This window comes from Alosa alosa, chromosome 5 (genome assembly GCF_017589495.1).
Source record: "Alosa alosa isolate M-15738 ecotype Scorff River chromosome 5, AALO_Geno_1.1, whole genome shotgun sequence".
In the NCBI taxonomy this organism is placed as follows: domain Eukaryota; kingdom Metazoa; phylum Chordata; class Actinopteri; order Clupeiformes; family Clupeidae; genus Alosa; species Alosa alosa.
Genome location: NC_063193.1, coordinates 5,505,364 through 5,526,961, shown reverse-complemented (window position 1 = coordinate 5,526,961; position 21,598 = coordinate 5,505,364). Strand labels below are relative to the sequence as shown.

At 42.0% G+C, this 21,598-nt stretch overlaps 1 protein-coding gene across 1 annotated transcript; it reads right to left on the bottom strand.

Annotated features, from left to right (window-relative positions):
- Positions 1-4,455: 4,455 nt before the first annotated feature.
- On the bottom strand, positions 4,456-18,469 carry slc25a37 (solute carrier family 25 member 37). Its single transcript, XM_048242529.1, has 4 exons — positions 17,141-18,469; positions 9,943-10,171; positions 6,939-6,995; positions 4,456-5,747 (listed from the first exon to the last, which is right to left on the bottom strand). Exons 1-4 carry the CDS (start codon positions 17,330-17,332, stop codon positions 5,152-5,154), a joined length of 1,074 nt encoding a protein of 357 aa, XP_048098486.1. The 5' UTR covers positions 17,333-18,469; the 3' UTR covers positions 4,456-5,151.
- Between the last annotated feature and the right edge of the window lie 3,129 nt (positions 18,470-21,598).

Below are 21,598 nucleotides of genomic sequence, written 5' to 3'. Positions count from 1 at the left end.
AATGGCACTGATCTCACTTAAATGTTTATGGAACCTTTTTGTGGACTGTGAATAATGCTGTTGATGGAACTTTTCTGTCAACTGTGAACTATATTTAACTCATTAAACTTGTATCAAACTAGTTTTGTCTATGCTGTCAAACATGGATTATGTTCCCAGTTTTGATATCGGACGTCAGGTCACTTTATATCATATATCAGAATATTCTATTACTGTTAAACCCACTATGAATATTAAAATACGCTAAATCATGTGTCCTGTATCATAGCTACATGTATGACCTTTGCAGCAAAAAAAACCGCGTGAGAATCTGTTCGGTATTCAGTGAGATATGATTAATTAAGTGCGCTGACAGCTCATCTCACCGGCCAAACAGATTACACTGAGTGGAGTGGATAACCGGTCCAAGATGGCGGCTCCAAATCTCGTCAGCGCTAGTAAGGAGTAGCGGTCGATGCGGTGTCTATGTATATTATGTCTATGTTGGAGACTCCCAAAGTACCACTAGAGAGAGTCTGCGTACCACGGTTTGGGAATAACTGTTGTAGAGTATTAATTTGACCTGGTTGTTGGTCGGCCACTGTGGAAGTCCCCAACCAATAGCACATTAAATACATTTTTGTTCAATACACTGCTACTCTGCTCATTCACTAAGGCCTCTTTTTTGCTAATACAAACAAGATTATTTGACTCTTTGTTGTCTTTTGGATGTTTCTGTCTTGTCAAAATAACTGTTTAGTAAGAAAGGAAATAGAAGATGCCAAAGATTCATCTGTGCCTTATATGAAACAGGTTCATAACTGTGTCAATAACTTACTCAGTTGTTGCATTTGCATGTCTTTGTGTTACATCATTTTGGAAACAAGGATAAATGGTTCAGCTGGTGTGCCCTCTAGTGGTGAGAGTGTGAACACAACCTTCCCTTGAGGCGAGACATCCACATCAGGTCTCAGAAAAGCAGAGACGACTGTACAATACAGTCTCAAGTGCCATTCACATTTTGACATAGATCCATAAAAAAAATAAAAGCAGAAGAGAACACAAGGAGTCAGGTTGCATTATTTGAGTAATTGCATTTTATTTCAGCTCCAGTGTTACAAACTGTAGCAGCAGTTCCTCCATCCATAAACATTTGCATCATTCATATTCCAGCAAAAATAGTTCAGAACTCTAGATGGCACTCTGTGTTTAAAAATATCCCTCTTTCCCCAAACTCCCATATCATTGTGCGTACAAGCAGCAAATAATGTACACTAGCAAACACGCCCCTAGACACGTTACATTTCTTCATTAAAACTATTTAGCATATATATTATGGGGCAACATGTCATACATGTTATACAAAAATAAAAAGAGACTGAATTTCTGCACGAAATTATTTGAAGGATAACCTTGTCCTTTTGCTGTTATGAAAGGCATTAGAATACGTGTTGTTTTGTGATACATCTAAAGGGTAGCTTAGTGACATACCACAGGTGCATTTGCATAAAACGCTTGCATAAATATTAATTACATTGTCCACCCCTGGTCAAGTCCAGTAAGTCATGTGTCGCTATTCCAGCCCACAACTCTAGCACAAGCAATTTTCATGACCTTTGAGAAACATATGCACAAGCTATTTAATAGTTTTGCCTCAACTCTAAAAGGTCTAAAACTCTTGTTCCGTTTGCCGTCTCTTTCTCAGCATATCAAATCAGAGACGAGGAATATTCCTGTCAAACTGGTGGTCAGGATGTGCTAAAGGCTTCAGTATCTTTAAGACAGTGATATCGCTGGGAGGATGTGTAGAAAGCCACAAATAACAGCAAAGAGAAGGGTATGCATAGAGAAAGAAATACTGGTCATTTAGTGATTTACTTTTTTCACTTTGTACCAAAAATTAAGATTGTTTTCAGTGTTTAATTCATTTTTTTCAAAGCACAAGTACTTTGTCAAACCATGTCCTTTTTACAAGTGTACAGGAACAAACAATTATTACTAAGCAGGTCATAATTATGGTGTTCTTATGGGGTACTTAAACTAGGCTATTATGCTGGTAAATATTTATAGTATTATTCATCACTCAGGTTTAGCTCGGTATGTAAAAGTCAACTTTATACAAGACCTAAATCCCTCGAAGATAAGATCACATCATTTAGGGGACAGTTTTCAATGACATGGTTGAAAGAGTAGATTCCCAGTCAATAAAACTACCCCTCAGACCAGCTGGACTTTTGTCCAAAGACCCACTAGTGGTTGCAGACAGATGAGCAAGCAGTTAGTATGCATTTTGAAAACAATTCCAAAAAACACCACATGCGATTTCACTACATCCCCTTTTGCTATAGGTGAACAACGGCATTAAGCAATAATCAAATCAAGGGCAATCAAAAAACTGTGTATAACCTATTCAACATTATTTCTAAAGCTATACGTTTTAAAGCTATGTCTGAAGTCTAAATAGGGCCTGACATGGTGTCTAGTAGTCGACTTCTTTGGGATCTCCACGGGGTGGAAGAGGACATTTAGTCTCAGACAGTCATGGTTCCACATAACATTGTCCTAGAACCAACTCTGCTGCATAGTTAATGAATAAATACAGCTTTATAGAAGCAGGCTTTTTAAACAACAACAAACGAAAACCCTCTGCGTTTTTCTGTGAGAGAAAAATTAAACCAATAAGCACTTAATGAAAAGCAAACAAACAACTCCTAGCTGCTTTAGTAATGTGGTCTTTTTTGGAAATGTCTGTATTACTAGTTTTGGGGGTGGGGTGCGATCGTGATGGATAAAATGACCAGGCAGAGCAGACACAGGAAGTGAGTGACGCAGGACAGTCAGGACACAGGAAGCACCCTCGGCCCTGCAAAGCTCTGCCAGTGAAACCAGTCTGACACCCCCCTCACCCCCACCCTATCCAACCCCCAGTACGCATCACTGTTGGCCTGCATTCTCTTCGCCAGCACAAACCCACATGTTGAAACCCTGTCTAGTGCACTACGGCATCCCCAACTTGATACACTTGACCGCTGTGAGGAGCAGATCTTGGAACATATACGGAGTGAGGCACTTGAACTCCGAGTGTTCTTTTGTTTTTCAATCAGCCCATGCTGTGTAACTTCCATAAATGCATTGTTACATAAAAATGGCTAATACTTACAAGCATTACATTATATTACATTTAAATTAAGAATCTACAGGAGATTGTAAGAAGAAGAATAAAAAAAAAAAAAAAATAATAAAAAAATAAAAAAAATAAATCACAGATATTTAGGAGTGTTGAGACATGTGGTCATCCACACCCCAGGCTTTTGGTATGTGCGTCTCATTTTACTGTTGACCAGTGTGAGTCAAGCCACACCTGTACAACAAGAACTCAGAAAAAAAACTCCACACCCAAATGCACGCGCACGCGAGCACACGCACACACACACACACACACGCAAAAAAAAAAAAAAAAGTATGCATACACGCACACAAAAAAAAAGGAGGAAAAGTTGCCAAAGCTGTCATTATTATACACATTTTACGTCACTATTACAATTCCATAGAGTTGTGCGTGATTTCAGAGCAAGCCAAGTGCTCTACATTAAACAAGGCAAACCTTTCTGGGCCACACAGGCACCTGTACAAGGGGCAGGGCGCCCGTAGATTTGTATGGAAGATTTCAGTTGTGCCTGAATGCTCCATTACATACACATCTACAGACTTGACCCAGGCAGAGATACAGACTTGTGTGAGTGAAGAATGTATCAGAAGGACATTTGTAAGACAGTTCTCACAGGTAATGTTTTTAACATACATATAGATAGATAAGATTTATATTTACATACTTTTTCTGTTTGTTTACTGTGAGAAGGCTACAGTGTCTCCATGGAATGAGCACATCAAGCGGATTCACTCGCTTGTTTTCAATTTGGGATTTGTAACGATATAATTAACAACTCAATTTCATAAGTTCAACAATGAACTTATGAGTAACAACTGGAAAGAGCCACCGACTCGTAAATATGTTTTATGGAGTGATAAAGGCTGGGACAATATGTGCGGTACATCAAAACTCTTTAGTACATTACGTAAGAGACCGACATGGCGAAGATGCAATGTCACACTACTAAAAATCCATATGACACATGAACAAAGGATACTTCTCTTGAATCTCTTCATGGAAGAGCTATTCTCCTTTAACTATAGTAGCCATCTCACATATGAGATTCATTTCTGCATAATGTCGCAAAAGATAGCACTGGGCTGCATATATATATATATATATATATATATATATATATATATATATATATATATATATATAGGCTCTCACTGGACTCTACGTTCGCGGTCACGTGACATCCAGAACAGCACTTCTAACCCTCAAGCAATTATAAATAAAAAAAATAAAATAAAAAAAAAAAAAAAAGATTAGGTCCTATTTAACTTGGTTGCGTTAACTTGGTGAATGCGGGGGGGCACCATTGCAGGACTAAGGAATGCGCGCAATTAAACAGTCCTTTAAAAAATACACAAGGAAATCAAACAAGACCACAAACCCTGCGGTGCTTCCGAAATCCTCGAAACGCGACCTCCGCTTAGCCAATAAAATAAATAAGAAAACTTTCCTACATGAAATCCATAAACAAACGGATGAAGCCAAGCCCAGTGTGAGGAGGGGAGACTCAGTCATCACACAGACAGCGACCAGGGGGGGGGGGTTGTTGAGCGAGCCAAAGACTGGTATGGAGAAAGACGAGGGGTGGTGGAGAAGGAGTGGTAACCACCGCTTACATTCTATTACCCCTTCGTGGCAAGCCACACTGCATTGCCGCTAAGAGTCATTTCATCGGACCGCACCAGTGTCTCGGGCAACGCGGGGAGAGACTGATGGAACGGTGGATGAGAAAAGTTGGATGAAACCCTTTTAAATTCTAAAATGAATGTTGATGAGAATGACAACAACGACGACAAATGAACACAAGGTTCTACCTAAATGACAGCAAACGTCCAAAGTGCCCTCTTTTAGTGTCAGTCAGGTCATGACTTCACGGTAAACATACTGAAATGACGGGGTGGGGGGTGGGGGGGTGTGGCTCTGAGGAGGACTCTGCCTCCTCCCCCATTAATTCAGGGGCCTGTAGCTCCCTGTCTTTGCTCAAACCCAGAGAGCCATGGTGGGTCTCATGTGGGACTGGAGCCCGCGTCTGGCTTGGGCTCCTGGAGCTGATGCGCATGGTCCCTGTGGGCGAGGTCATGCTGGTGCTGATGCACATGGTCCCTGTGGGCGAGGTCATGCTGGTGCTGATGCTGGGTGAGGAAGTACTTGAAGAACTCGTAGACCGACCAAGCGATGGCCGTGGAGGGCATCTGGTAGATGACGCGCGCCTGCACGCCCTTGAAGAAGGCGGCGGGGCCGCCCAGCCGATGGACCGTCCTAATGGCGTTGGCCATGCCCGACAGGCGCACCGCGCCGTTCTCCTGCGTGTTCAGCAGCGTCTTGCAGACGTCCAGCGGCGTGGTGACCGCGGCCGAGACCGCGCCGGCCGCCGCGCCCGACACGATGTGGCTGGTCGGCCGATAGCGCCGCTGCGGGTTGAGCCGCTCCTGCGTCAGCTCGTAGGTGATGAAGTGCACGGCCTGGAAGGGGATGTTCATGGTCAGCTGCGTGCTGTAGCTGCGGTAGAAGGCCGCCACGCCCTCGCGCTGCGTCACCGTCACCACGCAGTCCCACAGGCCCCGGTACGGCGAGTTGAACATCTGCATGCGCTGCTTGATGACTGGAGATGATGACGGAGGGAGCAGGGGGAAGAACAAGGATTTACAGAGAGAGATAGAGACAGAGAGAGAGAGAGAGAGAGAGAGAGAGAGAGAGAGAGAGAGAGAAAGAAAGAGAGAGGAATGTGAAAAAAATAATTATGGCAAAGCTAAAAATCAGACAGTGGTGACAATCAAGCCTGATCTTGAGGCACATAATCAGCTCATAAAAATATGCAATACAACAATGTTGTAAATAATCTCTACATTTCTAAAACAATGAATGTGATTGTTTTTTCCAAATACATCATTAGATCATTCTTAGACTGATGTCAAAAGGGGACGCAGGAATTAACAATGGCTCCTTTTCAATCTGTAACCATTTGTAAGGCACCTTTGTAATGGGAAACATGATTACATTCCTTTCAGCTTCTGATTCTGTCTATGGCCATTTAGTATTCTAAGTCGAGCATTTTGTTTTCTACTTCTGAACTTTTGGAATGATGCTGAAAAACATTTTCCTTAATAGTTACCTGCAGAAGCAACTGCTAAAAATACCATTATGTTTTCTATTCAAGCTAGAATACTCTGAATAATGAAATACAGGAAACACAGGGCAAATAATGCTGGCACTGTCAATCTATTCTCCTACACTGTTATTTGGAAATAAAACCTGTCAAACACTGTTTAGCTATATGCTCTAATTATATGAGCATTAGGGCTACATACAGTGCCACCGCTACCACCATGCGCATCACACACTGTGCGTAGGGCACCAAGAGACAGAGGGGGCACCACAATGTAGCCAATAAATAGGAGTAGCTTTACTGCAAAGCAATTCAGCTTAGGGCACCCACATGGCCAGCAGCGGCCATGGCTACACAGAAGGAAAAGCTCTCTGAACTGCATGAACTGAAGCGGCTCAGTGCTCCCAAAAACAATGCTGTATGTGGTTGCTGTTTGTATTATTTTTTGTTGTTTAGATGTGAGTGTGTGTATATGAATGTGAGCATCGTTTAAGAGGCTGCACAAGGACATTTCGTTGGTATGGTACTACTGCACAATGACATTTAAAGTCTATTCTATCTCTTTTTTGACGATCTGAACCATGAGTTTTTTGGCCCGTTGCAACTCTACTGGGTGTATCTGAAATAAATACATAAATAAACAAACAAACAAACAAACAAATAGAAAGGTGTCTGTATTGCTGGTACCTTCAGCTGGGTTCATCACAGCATCATGGAGAACAGTGGCTAGACTACCCGCCACACCTGATAGGGACACAAGAAGCAGAAGCAGAATTAGTCAGCATATTCAGACGGAATCAGAGGTGGCAGAACGTTGTGTCTTGTTTACAGAAGGATTTGAGCTATTGAGTCGCAGGATACCTCGTACCACTGGTTACAGCATTACCGTTGAATTGACCGTAGCTTTAACAGGCAAGCTAAACCAGGCACGCAACTGAAGCGTTCTGTTCCCAGAGGGTAAAACTAGTTTTAGATGACTGGTCTCATTTCTTCGAATGTACTGTACGTGCCACTATCACTTCTGGTGCAGTTCCATTGTATTCTAGTGGAAGCTAATTGTTGCAGCATACACTCCGCAAATGGAACGCTTCAGTTCTGTGTCTGGAGTAGCCTGGAGTGCATGTATGACTGGAGTAGCCTGCCCATAAGAGTGCATGTATGTCTGGAGTAGCCTGCCCATAAGAGTGCATGTATGACTGGAGTAGCCTGCCCATAAGAGTGCATGTATGACTGGAGTAGCCTGCCCATAAGAGTGCATGTATGACTGGAGTAGCCTGCCCATAAGAGTGCATGTATGTCTGGAGTAGCCTGCCTGTAGGAGTGCATGTATGTCTGGAGTAGCCTGCCCATAAGAGTGCATGTATGTCTGGAGTAGCCTGCCTGTAGGAGTGCATGTATGTCTGGAGTAGCCTGCCCATAAGAGTGCATGTATGTCTGGAGTAGCCTGCCCGTAGGAGTGCATGTATGTCTGGAGTAGCCTGCCCGTAGGAGTGCATGTATGTCTGGAGTAGCCTGCCTGTAGTGCATGTATGCATTTCACAGTCATAATACGACCAACGTTTACTGACTGATTCCGGACTTCGACGCAATTGGATATCACTATGACTGTCATCAGTTTAGCTCGCCTCTGGCCCGCCTATTTCAGATACACCGATGTTAGTGCTGGGCGGTATACCGGTTCACACCGTATACCGGTGTATATTTTCGTTATGATATGAATTTTTAATATACCGCCATACCGGTGTATTTGATTACAATAACGCTTGGAACGCTATACCGCGACAGTGTTTCAGACAGGACTTTTTTCACACGCACGCATGGTGCCACTGCGAGGCATAGTGAGGGTAAACACAAAACACCTTAAGTTTTTCCCCTGAAGTATGACCCTTAAGGCTTAATTTCTCCTTAGGTAAGGGGTTTATTTAAGGGTGTTGCACAGAAATAATACCTTAAATTGTTTCTTTAGTTAAGGAAAAACGTTAAGGGATACTGCATTGAAAAGGATTTACCGTCACGAAAATTCTATTGAGATTGTTCAACAGCTAGCTGCCTAGTAGGTGATGTTGTTAGTTAGCAACCCATCGAACACAGTGAAGTTGAATGATCTTATCATTCATCTCACCTTAAGAATATTCGCTGAAATTATCCAGGTAGCAAGTAAAGCGTGTTATAGACATGCACTGAGCAATACTAGCTGGCTAGTTAGAAATTATCCTGACTGTCATCAGTGCACCAAAACAAACTTTTTTGTTAATGTTTTGCCTAGCGAACCGAACCGAAGCTCATGGCAGGCTAACAAGACATCCACATGAAGTTAACGTTAGCCTACCAACAATGTCATGTAAACCACACAATAACAATACATTTCTGATAGGCCTATTTGACAGAGTAAGCATATTAACAGAGAGGTTTTATTTTAAATTGTATCATTTTCAAAAAAGTATAATTATTGCAAGTTGCACTACTTCTTGTATTGGTTTTATACAAGATGTTTGTGAAATGTGCACAGTAAAACTTCTGTATTTTGACTGCAATTGTCTTTGCATTCTGATTAGATTCTTCATTAGAATCATGAGTGGCTCTTTGTAAACGGCATCATTTTCTGGGGCCATGCAAAACTGCATTTCCACTAGTGTGGAGTTATTCTACATCATGACAGTAAAATAGACCATCCTTAGGCAATGTACTGCAGCAATTCCTCTCTCAACCTGTAGAAAATGCTGTGAACATCTGATTATGCATGGTAAAAAAATACCATCATATACCGTGAAACCGTAAGAATTTTTAAAAATACCGTGATATACATTTTTGGTCATACCGCCCAGCACTAACCAATGTGATTGGCTCCCCGCGATACAAGTGGCAAAAGTAACATGCATCATTACTCATTGCCAGAGTGTCTCGCAGAGACAATTGAAATTGTGCTCTTGCGAGAACTCTGGAGTTTCCAGGGTAGTTTTCTCCTCCTCCATTCTATAAATAACGCGACTGAGTTCTGTGGCATGTACGCCATTGCCTAAAAGATTTTCATGACTTTTCCAAAACTTTCAATGAATTTATTGAATTTCATGATTTCTACAGGCCTGGAAAATGTGATTTTACAATTCCATGACTTTTCCAGGTTTTCCATGACTATGGGAATCCTGCATATTTGTACCAGGGGGCATTTGAGCTGTAGGCCATCAAAATGCGCTTTCATGTCTTTACAAACCAAATTCATGCTTGAAATGGCTTGACACGGATTGTTAATGAACTATATGCATTATAAAATGGATTAATCTTTAGACTAAAAGCTAATATGGTAATAACAATGCAAGACGCATGAAACAAGAACATTGTAAGATAAGGTTGACATAGTTGAAAGCTGAATTGGTTCATTACAAGAAAAAAAAAGTGTCTCGGTGCAAAACCTCATGACAACACATGACTACAAGGCATGTGAATCTGTAACACGCTTCTGGCTGATTTGAAAGATGGCTCAGAATGATTTAAGGGTTCATGGGTTCCAAGATGAAGACTCGCTCAAAGACACTGCAACAGAGATGAGACTCTGGGAAACGCATGCTAGAGCCTTAAGTAAGGCAAGTCAATTGAAGAGTGCCATCGCAATTAAAGAACTCAAATCCAACCAAAATCTACACAACAGTCCATTTCAGTAATGTCAGCCAAGGCTGAAGCAGATGGCCTTTACCGTTGGCTATGTGGCTGTTCCCCCCATTCTGGATGACGTCGCTGAGGGTGCGCTTGACTCTCTCGTAGCAGGCGAAGTAGAGGGCGTGGGCCGGGCCAGCCCCCAGCACTGTGATGTTGAGGCCCCTCAGGGGCCGCATGATGCCCTCGGTGCGGACGATCCTTTGCAGGGCCTCGTACACGCCCCGGTACTGGGCCTTCGGGTCAGGCTGCAGACTCTGCATCCTTGTCTGATTAAAGAAAGAAAGACAAAAAAGCAGAAAGAATTGAGGCAGAAGGTCGAAGGAAAACAAGAGGAAGTAAACTCTAGTCATGGAGGAGAGAGGGGTATGATGAGGGAGTCAAAATCGGACAAACATGTAGGCCTCGAGTCTTACTGAAAAGAGTGTCAGTGTTTCTGGATTGCAATGTAGATGAGATGACAACTCATTGTTTTCAACTTGGAAAATATAAATAAATAAATAAATAAATAAATAAATAAATAAAAATAGGAAATATAATTCAAGAGCACACGAAGCCTTCCTTGTCCCTGAGAAAAATCTAACGTTATTCCCAATCATTCGAATTTGACTTTCAGACAAATTTCCTGTCTCAGTAAGAACAGGAACAGATATTGTTAGATTGTTTTATTTAAAAAAGAAAAAGTTTCTTCAAGGAGACTTTTGAAATTTGCGAACATTTCTGACGGAAATGAAATTATATTTTATTGTTAAAAAAGGGGAAGGAAACACAAAGCAATATGCAGGGGAAGATAGAGGCAGGCAGTCTTTGGGAGCTTCCCTACATTTTTAGGCTAAATAAAAACATGCTTTGTGCTGTGTGAATGGGTTGGCATGCAAGACTATAACAAAACACTTGTGCAACAAACCCAGAGACTGACACATCTCTCCAAAAGGACAGCTACCCAAAAAACACAAAAAAAGAGAGCGAGAGAGAGAGAAAGCAGAACTTCTTGCAGAAAGCAGATCATGTTGAAATTAAATTAGGCTATATCCTTTTCCTTGTTACTGTGACTATTAATAAGGCACAACACACAATATTTATGAGATGACTGACTGGCTCAGTAGTAAACCTGCTTGATCTACAATTTCTTATCAGTCTTAAGCCACCATAACCTATTAATAATATTATAGCCAATTCAACAAGCATGGAAAGTTATATACTAATGTTTGACTGTCAAACAACGCACCTCTAATGAAAATGGTAGGATTTGACAAATCCCAGTATGGTGTTTACAGGATCCCGTTAGGCACAGTTTCAGCATTCTCTCTGGTCCCCTTATCCTGCTAAATCTCCTTACTTAACAGCTTTACCCTGCATAAGTTTCAAGACAGCAGAATGAATGCTGGCTTCTTTTATTCAAACGGCACTAAGACCCATCAACATAGCACAAGAGGCCTCATCCCAAACTAATACCCCAAAACATGGCAGCTAATTAAGCTGGCAGAGTGGTACCTGTTAAACACATGTTGACCAAACGTATAATCATGTAAGCACTATACTCACACAGCAGGACAGGTAACAAGCCTTACAGCTGCTGGAATTACACACAGGCAAACTCTGGGCCTGTAGGCATCTGTTCACTTCTTGGCATCTCTTAACATTTTACACTGTATGACCAGATCACATTGGCTGCTCATAAATAGTTTAAAGACTAGTACTACTTATATTAATATTTCTCCTTTTTTAAGTCATATTTCGGTACATATATATTTTTCTTTGTGTACTTTTTGTATATTTCTATTTTAAAATGTGTACAGAATATACACAACAAGGCTTAGTCTCCAAACAGAGACAATGTACATTACACCACTACACTAAAACAACTGGGAGCTCAGCCAAAAGCTGTCAGAAGCCAGACGGGCACACGCTAGTGTATCCTGACACCCTGTAGCATTCCACAAGGCTCTCCCCAGGTGGATCCCAGCATCTTCCACACAGTGGATCCATTACAGTAACTAATAAGGTGTCGTTTATCTCGCTGATGGTTGCCATGGACTCAAGTCCTTAAAACACACTGTCTTGGGGCATAGTCCTTATCTGTAGTGCATCTTGAGAAGCATGGGGGCAGCAACTGACGCCAAGGTCCTGGGTTCAAAATGTGGGTTGTTGAAATGTATGGTTAATTGGTTTGGACAACACCAAGTAGGACAGTACGACTCCTCGCTATAGCCAGGGTTTTTGCATGGCGGTGTAGCCCTGCTTTGAAGCGCTTGGCTCCAAAGTGAGCGTTGGCAGGCAGAGACAGAGGTCCTGAGAGCAGATTCTCCAGCAGCACTGCCAAGTGTGGCCTCTGCTCACCTCTGCCATGACCTAACCAGTGTCCAGGGTGCCTCGGTTTATGTACGCCTAACTTACTTGACTCAACAGCAATCTTGATTGCCTGAGTCAGCAAGGGGACCTGACTTCCTGGAATGCAAGCTCATCCGTGAGCTTCCAAATATGACGGAGGAGTATCATCATGGAATTAAGGGAGGGATGATAAGGATTGTCTTCAGCTAAGACAATAGGCCACGTCACACTCACACGCCAACTTGCATTTGTTGGTGTTGTTTGCCCGTCATTGTCTCTAGTCTCCAGTCCAGGAAATGCATTCTTGTTAACAGGCTTTAGACCTACCTCAGTGGAGTAATGCATTCTTGACAGACAGATTTTAGACCTAACTTGGCGGAGGCAATGAACTTTTTGGGAGCTGGTTTTGACTTATGGCCGATTGTTAGCAAGCAATCATGCAGTACACCTTGACTTGGCCATCATGGCTTTATATCATACCTTTGCACACAAATCAGCACTTTACAAACTAGTTCTACAGGAATGATTGGGACGCCCTGTTGGATTGGGACTGCCAGAAAAGGGTGCTGAAACCAGGAAGTCCCCCAAAAAGAAAGTCATAGACAACTTCACACTACATCATCATCATTCAAACCATTTCCTTTGTGCGGACATGCAGCATAGGCTAACTGACACATGAAATGTGCAAATGTACAACATGACTGAAACATGAGACACAACCATCTAGGCAAATGAACGCAGGATGATCCCTTCTGCCATTTTTTTCTTTAATTGGGGTGGATGGTGTGTGTGTGTGCGGGGGGGGTTATTGTCTGGCATGAGGAGGAGGCTGGAAGCCCCTTTAGCACTGAAGTGGAAAGAAATCTCCAGTGCTCGCACCAGCGCCTGGGCTGCCTGGAAAAGCTGGGCTGGAGGAGCTCTGTCGTCTAACGGCAGACAGGCGAGGTGAGACAAGCCCTTGAGCCCTAGCAGCACACTGGCCCCGGCACTGACTGCTGCATCCACATGCCACTGGGACACAGATGCCAAATACAGGCATAGGTATTCCCTGTATTTATTAATCAGAGTGCTTGCCCTTTTCCGAGGAAGGAAAAATTCCAAACCTTTTCCTGACTGCTTCAGAACTGATTTTTCCCCTTCAAGGATGGTAGTATTTAGTGGTTTTGCACTGAATGCCTCTATGTGAGAGATGCCAAACACAGGCACACATTCCCTACTGCCCAGCATTTCGGTGAATTCTGAGAGCTACTTTGGAATACCCAGAGGTAGCCACTGGCTCTGTTGTGCCGGCTCACCAGGAGAGGCAGAAAGGGTTAAAGGACTCACCCAATCGTGATCACGTTAGGGCCAAAACATACAAATTCCTGAGTACACAGGAATGTGGCAAAAGGGTGTTTGTATTTTGGGACTGACAGCCCATACATAATTGCGGACTTCAAATTAAAATTTATACAATATGTATATGGTGTCCAAGCAAAAGGGGAAGTTTGGTTCTAAACTATGTCAACACAAAATGTGAAGTGGACATAGAACATTTGTACACATAGTGGACAATCCTATGTGTGGCGTAATTTGAGTTTTGTTTTTGTAAAAGAGCTAGTTGCCAGTGGCTATGTGGCGGTTGGATAATCAGCTCCATAGGGGTGGGACACCAAGTCCACCCTTCATCTGCATGGTGCAGATTTAACACACACACACACACACACACACACACACACACACAAACACACCCCCTGGGTCAGTCTGATAAATCCCACACCCTTTCTGCAGGCCCTTACAAGGACACCACCACCACCACCACCACCTCCTCAACCTCTCGTTGTCCCCGTCTGTGCTAAAGGTTACAGCTCTGTTTAACAGAGCACACACGCCAGAGAGTTTCCCTAGAGCGAGTCATTCTCTAAACGCACTCAGGGACCCTGGTGAGCAGAGGTGAACCCGTCTGCTCTCTAACTCTCAGCGGTGTGTTGTGTCCCAGTTCCCTACCCAGTGCTCCCTGCTGCCTGGTGCACCATGCCTTCCACACTGTGGGCTTTCGGAAGTTGCTTAACGGCTCTGAATCATCCTCCGACTGGCTAATAAATCACCCACCAGCCGTTAACGAAGGCAAGGCGGATGCTTTTCATTAGGCTTGCCTAAACCTACACAAATAAAATAACGAAAACAAAAAAAATGTCATTCTATTTGTGATTAAAACTTAAAACTATTTTACTACTTAATAGGCACTTGTTTTATAACAACTTACAGCCACACTTAGGAGACTTACTTAACTTACATGATTATGCAAGCTCATGCTGGCTACTCATTCAGTGTCACCTTAACGTCTTCACGGCAACCTAAAACGTGTTTGTCTAACAAAGTGTAAACCAATGAAACACACCGACACACACCGACACATGCCATGCCCCCTTTTCTCCCTGTGCTCTTGAATGAATGAATGTCTACCTAGGTAGAGGTTAATCCTTGAAAGAGGATGAATGAGGAAAGGCGTCTCAAGAATATGTGGTTAACATTTCTCACACAAGCTTTTAAAAGAAAGGCAAACACAGACACCATACCAGTAAAAGAAACCACAGTGAACTTACAAACTCGACCACAGACTTTCATTATTTAAGCACTCACTGAGACATTTTAGATCAACCTAACACTGTACCTACATGAATAAAACTACTTTGTTGTTACTATAACTGTGCACCATTGCCAGGTTTAACTGGAAAAGATATCCTGTTAAAAGATATGCCAAGACTCCTTAGACTGCCACAGTTGAAATATAACTAACTTTACAGCACCTGGACATCCTCTGTTAGTGTGAAAGAGGATGTTGCAAACAGAGCCAAGAACAAAACCTGACCAAACCCCTTTCAATTGACTGGAATATACTGTAACAACTTCCTTCAAGTAATTATTGCAATTACTTTTTTCCTTCAGTGAAGCTCCTTCAGAAGTTTCCATCTAGTCAATAAAATGAACCAGCACAGCTTCTGTTATGGATCCGGAAAGCCACCGTGTAAAAATGTATGTCAGCCTCATGACTTTGAGGCAGCTAGTCTTATGATGTTCATGGGGCTTATGATCATCAATTTTTTTAAATACATTTTTCAAGTATCACCACTAAAAAAAACTATTGCCCAAACCTGGACAAAGTAAATTTATAGAGCCTCCATCTCAAGTGTTAATAATTTCTGACCACAGCACGACTGACAAAAACATAGGAATGCCGCATCTCAAAAGAGCTTATCGTGACATGGTGAAAGTTTTTGTAATTAATTGAATAAACAACTTCAGCTTCCTAGGGAGTAAGCATCAGTGTTTAATCATGTAGCTCCTACATTCTGAGACAATCTCCCCTCATCAGCGATCACTGGAATAATTACCAAATGCATGGGTAAATACGTGTTCCTAGTAAATCCAACCTTCCCCTTTTCTGGAGCGGTTCACGGCCTTAGTTAGTGAGGCATTATCTGTGTCTATGGGATGTGTGCTGTCCAGACACGTAGCACTGTTCCCTCCAGAGCATAGCTTTTGGACGGATGGTACGAACAAGGCTGAAAGAGTGAGCTCTGGCAGGCCAGGAGGAAATAGTGACAATGGCCTTGGAGAGCTGGCTGACTGGCTGGCTGGAAGCTAGTCTGGCACAGAGTCAAGTCATTTCATTCTGGTACTTCACAGCAACTTAACTGTCAGAGAAAACTGACCAACCTTTTGGCTTTCTTTACTACAGTGACATGTCAGTCTACTTGCTCTGAAACGACTAGGCAGATGCTATTGAGAGAGGTAAGGTGTCGGTCACTGAAGCAGTACTAGACTGCAAGGAGGATTAGGACTGGACTCAGTGTCCGGATGTGACACTTATTATGATAAGACCGGCATTTCGTTTTCAACTTTTAAACAGGCAGTGAACGAGAGTTAGATGAAATTCAAAATGAATTTGAACAAATAATACCGATTCGATTCAACCAGGGATATTCAAGGAAACACCGACATTAAGACAACCCGTTGATATCCTATCGGTACCAGACTGTTCTTAGTGGCTGGGTTAGCGGCTGAACACAGGAATATAAGAGTAAACCTCAAGATACGTTAATAGTCACTATCGATATCAACTGGTGCGACAACTGCGAATGTTGTGGTAAGACCCTCTCTAGTCGTCCCTATCTGGAGTGATTGTTGAAAAGCGAAATGTTATGAATGAACTCCTAATGCTGTTCCAACAGCTCTCGATACTGAGAGAGAATGTATGTATTGGCAATACTAACTAGACAGCTTTCTTCGTTTAGACATCAGCAGGGACAACCCTGCTTGATGACCTTCACCAGAACCTGATAGAATCGAAGTAGTCTAGGTCATGACCTGGCGCAAGACATATAAACGAGAAGTTGTAGTAACATTAAGTGAGAAATGTAAGGGTAACTGATAAACAGCCACATCGGTTACTTAACTCTTGTTTTTGGCTCAGATCGCATCAACTAATACATCGCTGTTCAGACATGCAAGAATTGTAAAACTAACGTTACTGCTGCCATTCATAAGTTTACTTTGAGGTGCAACGTTATAGTGATCAACCAGATTTGTGGAGGGCTCAATATGTCTTACAGTAATCAAGTTAACTAATTCATACTTGAAACTGCCTGGGTTAGAACTTCAGTTTTCAGCCAACTTGGATTAATGTGTACACGAAGTCAGCACTGGGCTGGTTTAGATAACGTTAGCTAACGTTGTTGGCCAGCGCCTCATGCTAACACGCTTGCTAATGTTAGTTAAACTAGCTAGCTAGCTGGCACGTTTGGCTAAACTTGAAGGCATTTCATGATTTCAGAAGGCAGTGTTGATAAGCGTACCGTCGTGTTGCTTGTTATGAACCTAATGTGACAGTGTCAGTTGGTAGCAAACATACTTCCATGTCTTACCTTGACAGAGTCTATGGGGTACATCACCGTGTGCTCCAGTATTCCAGCCACTGCTCCCGCTGTCATGTGGGTCGTCAAGGAGGCATGGGGTGGCAAACTCTCGTACTCTTTGCTATCTGAAGGGTCATCTTCTCGGCTCTTTAGCTCCGACATCTCCACTGTGGCCACTACTGCCTCAGTACGTAACTCCATACGGGAGAAACTAGACTAAAAATGCCTTTTAACACTCTACCATCAACCTATCTGAATCGGCGGCAAGGAGAGCCACACCATCATCACTGCGTACCTCCGTTGTCGTGACGTACTGACGGTACACAGCGGGTTGTCTTGAGCGTCCAATCAGACATTGCGAAACATTAATAAGGCGGGATTAAACCAACGAAAGGGCGGAGTATCAAGAAAATGTATCCAATCAAAAGTAGTTTTGATAGGATACTCTACTCGGTAAACTTGTATCTAACCAAGGATAATCGGAAACTTTTAATTATATTCATGTCATAGCAGACATAGTGTCCACAATCTAGTTATTATTGGAGGAATTTAAGATTCTGCGAGATCACTTGAAATATCATTCATATCCTGCTCAATAGAAAGGCTAAAGTCAAATATGGCTATTTACAAAATACAATATCCTATACATTGCCTAAATCTCAGCATCGTTTTGGATTTTTTTGTTTTGTTCAGATGTTGACTAATGGACCCCAGCTTTGATAACAGTTAGCATTGAAAAGATAGCTTTTCCCAATTCTAAACAGTCAGAGATTAAAATTCAGTATTGGGCCGTTGAATCCGACTAATTAGTCCACTATACAAAAGGCAAGAAGGCTACATGGGTGTGTATGTGAGCAGTCAGACTGGTAGGGTGGGTCGGTAGATAAAGGGGTTGTGGTCCCTCTATCAGTTCAAAGCTATGTATTGGACTTGGGCGTGAGCTCGTCCTCTAAAGTTGGGACCATAGCGCAAGCGCTTTTTACGTCCGCTGAACAATGTTTAACAAGTAAAACGCTGGGAGATTATCAGAACGTGTCAGTAGCTTCATGTGGATATTGCTGGTTAAAACGTAAGGCTTATAGGCTATGATATAGCATAGCATCTGATGCCTACCGTCAACATAGCCTACTCATTCATTCAGTCACCAGGGCACCCTAGCCTACTCGACCATTGTCGCGCTTTGCTGAGTCATGAGTTGATCATATGATTTAGCCTATGGTGCGAAGCAGGCAGAATGTAAAGACACCTTTTGATACAACCTACATTCCATTTGTCAAAATATTGGGGGAGAATTGTGAATGCAAATGTTAAACCATGTCTTCCTTTTTTATTCTGCTTATTTTCCTAATAAAAATTTGATTATCTTTGTCTAGTGAGCCTCTTCAAAATGTAAAAACAGAATGCTGCGGACAGGGGTGTGCATATAGGCTACATGTGATAATATATGCCTAAATGGATTTGCACACTTTTTCCAAAGGGACTTTTCAATAATTCATGGGATGGCATCAATACATTTCCTGGATCTTATTGCAGGCCACATTCACAAGGTGCAATCTTCGGTTACTTCAATAGCTCCGGTGAAATTAGTGATATAATTATATAAATCAGTTGATTATTAAACTGTTTCAGTTGCCAGTTTTGGAACAATATTACATTTGTTGTGTCATTTGAAACTTCATATCAATACTTGACATACAAAACGGCCTAAATGTTGTCCGTGTGCAGCCTAGGGATCAATAAATGCTTGTTCTCATCGCAAGTCAATTCAAGGTTAATTTTGATGAGAAATCAGAAGCAGATTTGCTGTTCACTGTTCACATCTCCCAACCTATAACCAGCTGGGTTATGAAACTATGAAAACCCCATCTGACTTGCTGATGTAACTCTGAAGGCATGACACATAAAGTTGTTGCTCAGTATTACTTCAGATTGTTTGCCTCTGTTTTTTACATGTGTTTATATCCTAAATTGTCTAGAAATGTATAAACATGCACCTGAAACAATCAACAGAACAATGTATATACACAGGAACATTTGTCAGGTGTTATCTTTCAGATATGTCTACCACCAGTGCAACTCCAATGCATTAGTTGAAAAAAAAGGAAAAGAAGAAAAACATTCAATGCACCTTAAAAAAAAACTGTGCCTTGTCCCAGATAAATGTCCTCTCAAATAAGACAATGTATTACATTGTCCCTATTGACTAATGCCCTGTCTGATCACCTTCACAGATATAACTAATATGAGATGAGTGCAGTGGTGCATGATGGCTACCATTAAATCCTCAACTGTGGATGGTATGGCGAGGTGTGTCCCGTTACTGTAAAGTGTGTTGGGTTTTGAGACGAGGCCTCTATCAGTGTGCACACTTTGTTATGTCAGCTGAGGGACATACAGTATGTGTGTTTACACCTTGGATCTACAGCTGTACTAACAAACTGACTTCCCTCCGCACCAGAGCAGCAGAGAAAGTGATAATTACACTTGAAAACCACTTGGCCTTCCACAGTCACATCCTTAACATAAAACATTAGACATCAACTCACAGGGGTCAAAATACCTGGCAGTAAATACAACACATAAAAAGCTGGTTGCTATATCACAATTCATACGTAATCAAATTACAACACAGTCAGGTGAAAGTATAGCCCAAACACGTTTTCTTGACAAATGACCAATCTTTTCTCAGTGTAATAGCACTTCTTTACCTTTAGAGGAGTTACACACACTTGTGTGCTATGTTAAACTCTATAGTGAAGTTATACAGTAGTTGAAAGGTCCAATATTGGTATGATTCATATTCTGGCCACTTGAACCTTTACATGCTCTCTGTCTCTTGGTTACAACTGATATTTGATCCCTGTGAGCAGTATATCCATTTAGGACTGAGGAAAAAAGTTAAAAGTCATATGAATTAAATCATAATAAACAAGTAGATGTACACAAGTAGACAACATGTTTTAAACTTACAATTTGAACTGCTGTACAACTGCTGTCCCTCTATTTGTAGACACAGGGATAATGATGTGTAGCAGTGAAACATTCCTATTTCAGGGATAATTATGTGTAGCCGTGAAACATTTCTTATTCATTTAAGTCTATTGAAACACTTTGATCAACAGGATTTGTAATACTAAACTAACTCACTGTTTAGTGCCACCTTCTGAGACATGTTCCCTGGTAGAGAAGGAAGTGCTTCCACAGCAACAAGACCTTATTGGGTTCACAATGACACAGCTGAAAAATGAGAGGCATAATGACCCAAGACACTCCATTAGGAGAGACAATCACGGTGCCTCACAGTGCTGAGAGGGCACCATCCTTAAGAGCGGTGTGTAAAGAAGAAAACCCAATGAATGATACTGGAAACCAATGACTGATAGTAACATAGCCTACACTGTGCTGCTTGAATTAAGGGATGGCATGTTGCATCTAACACCACAGAATGCTGAATGCTCGCTTGCTGTGTCTAATTCTGTTTAGATTGTTTATATTGAGGGAATGGTGCAGCTGTACAGATTGCTTGAGGCTGATTTCTGTATTGTGTCTATGCACTTGTGTATCTGTACTTCCTGAATGAAATCCTGGAATTTATTTCACAATGTAGATATTTTGTCTGCATTGAGTAATACAGGAGTTTCAAGACAAAGCTACACGACTACAGTCCCTTTAAAACTTTCAAATGTCCTGAGACATGAAGACAAGAGATGTTAAAGTGATTGAGTAAAACCATGAAATATCCAGTCCTGGATTCTGGGAAAAGGTTGATATTTGAGCACAACAGCCAATCAAATGACACCCCTCCCTGTCCTGCTCCTGACACAATGTGTTGATAGGCTGAAACAGTGCACGGCTTGGTCCAAGCCACTTCGTTTCCCATCTTACAAAAGCAGGACTGTGTATGAACCAGTGTTTTTTCTGCACACTCACAGAATGGACCGATGGTGGACCACAGGGAGCAAGACACTTAAAAGGTGTATTGGAAAGAAACACAGACTAGCTTTAATAAGATGAATAGGCTGTTACTCGATATAAAATCCCTGTTGAGAGTTACACTTGAATAAATGGACTGGGCATGACAGACGGCAGTGAAACAGAATGTTCTCATGTCAGACAGCTTACACATCAACACCAATTATGTGCTTCGCTTTTATTGTTGTATGTACAGTTAAAGGACAATATGAGCTTGACAGAAAACAAGGTTCTTGTTCTTAAGGTTTTGTAACTTCCAAAACAACCTCCCCTAACCTCACCTGACTGACAGAAAACCTGCCAATATCTGGCTTTAAAAAGCTTAGAGGGTTTTACTGAAAATAAACAAACACCTAACACATTGGGCAAGAGAATGGGGCAGCCAATCTCTCCCCTGTGCTGGAGTTGCATGCAGGGGGCATTGTCAGTAGTGATTCTTTAGCACCTCTGCCTGGGTGAGCGGTGAAACCTGACCCCACTGTGGCCGGGGCAGTA

What these genes read in the sequence shown, in the direction of transcription:
- slc25a37 (XM_048242529.1), bottom strand. Translation starts at nt 17,332, where the DNA reads ATGGAGTTACGTACTGAGGCAGTAGTGGCCACAGTGGAGATGTCGGAG. An exon ending in ACCCCATAGACTCTGTCAAG is followed by an intron (nt 10,172 to 17,140) that starts GTAAGACATGGA and finishes TTCTTTAATCAG; the next exon opens with ACAAGGATGCAGAGTCTGCA. An exon ending in GAACAGCCACATAGCCAACG is followed by an intron (nt 6,996 to 9,942) that starts GTAAAGGCCATC and finishes TGTCCCTATCAG; the next exon opens with GTGTGGCGGGTAGTCTAGCC.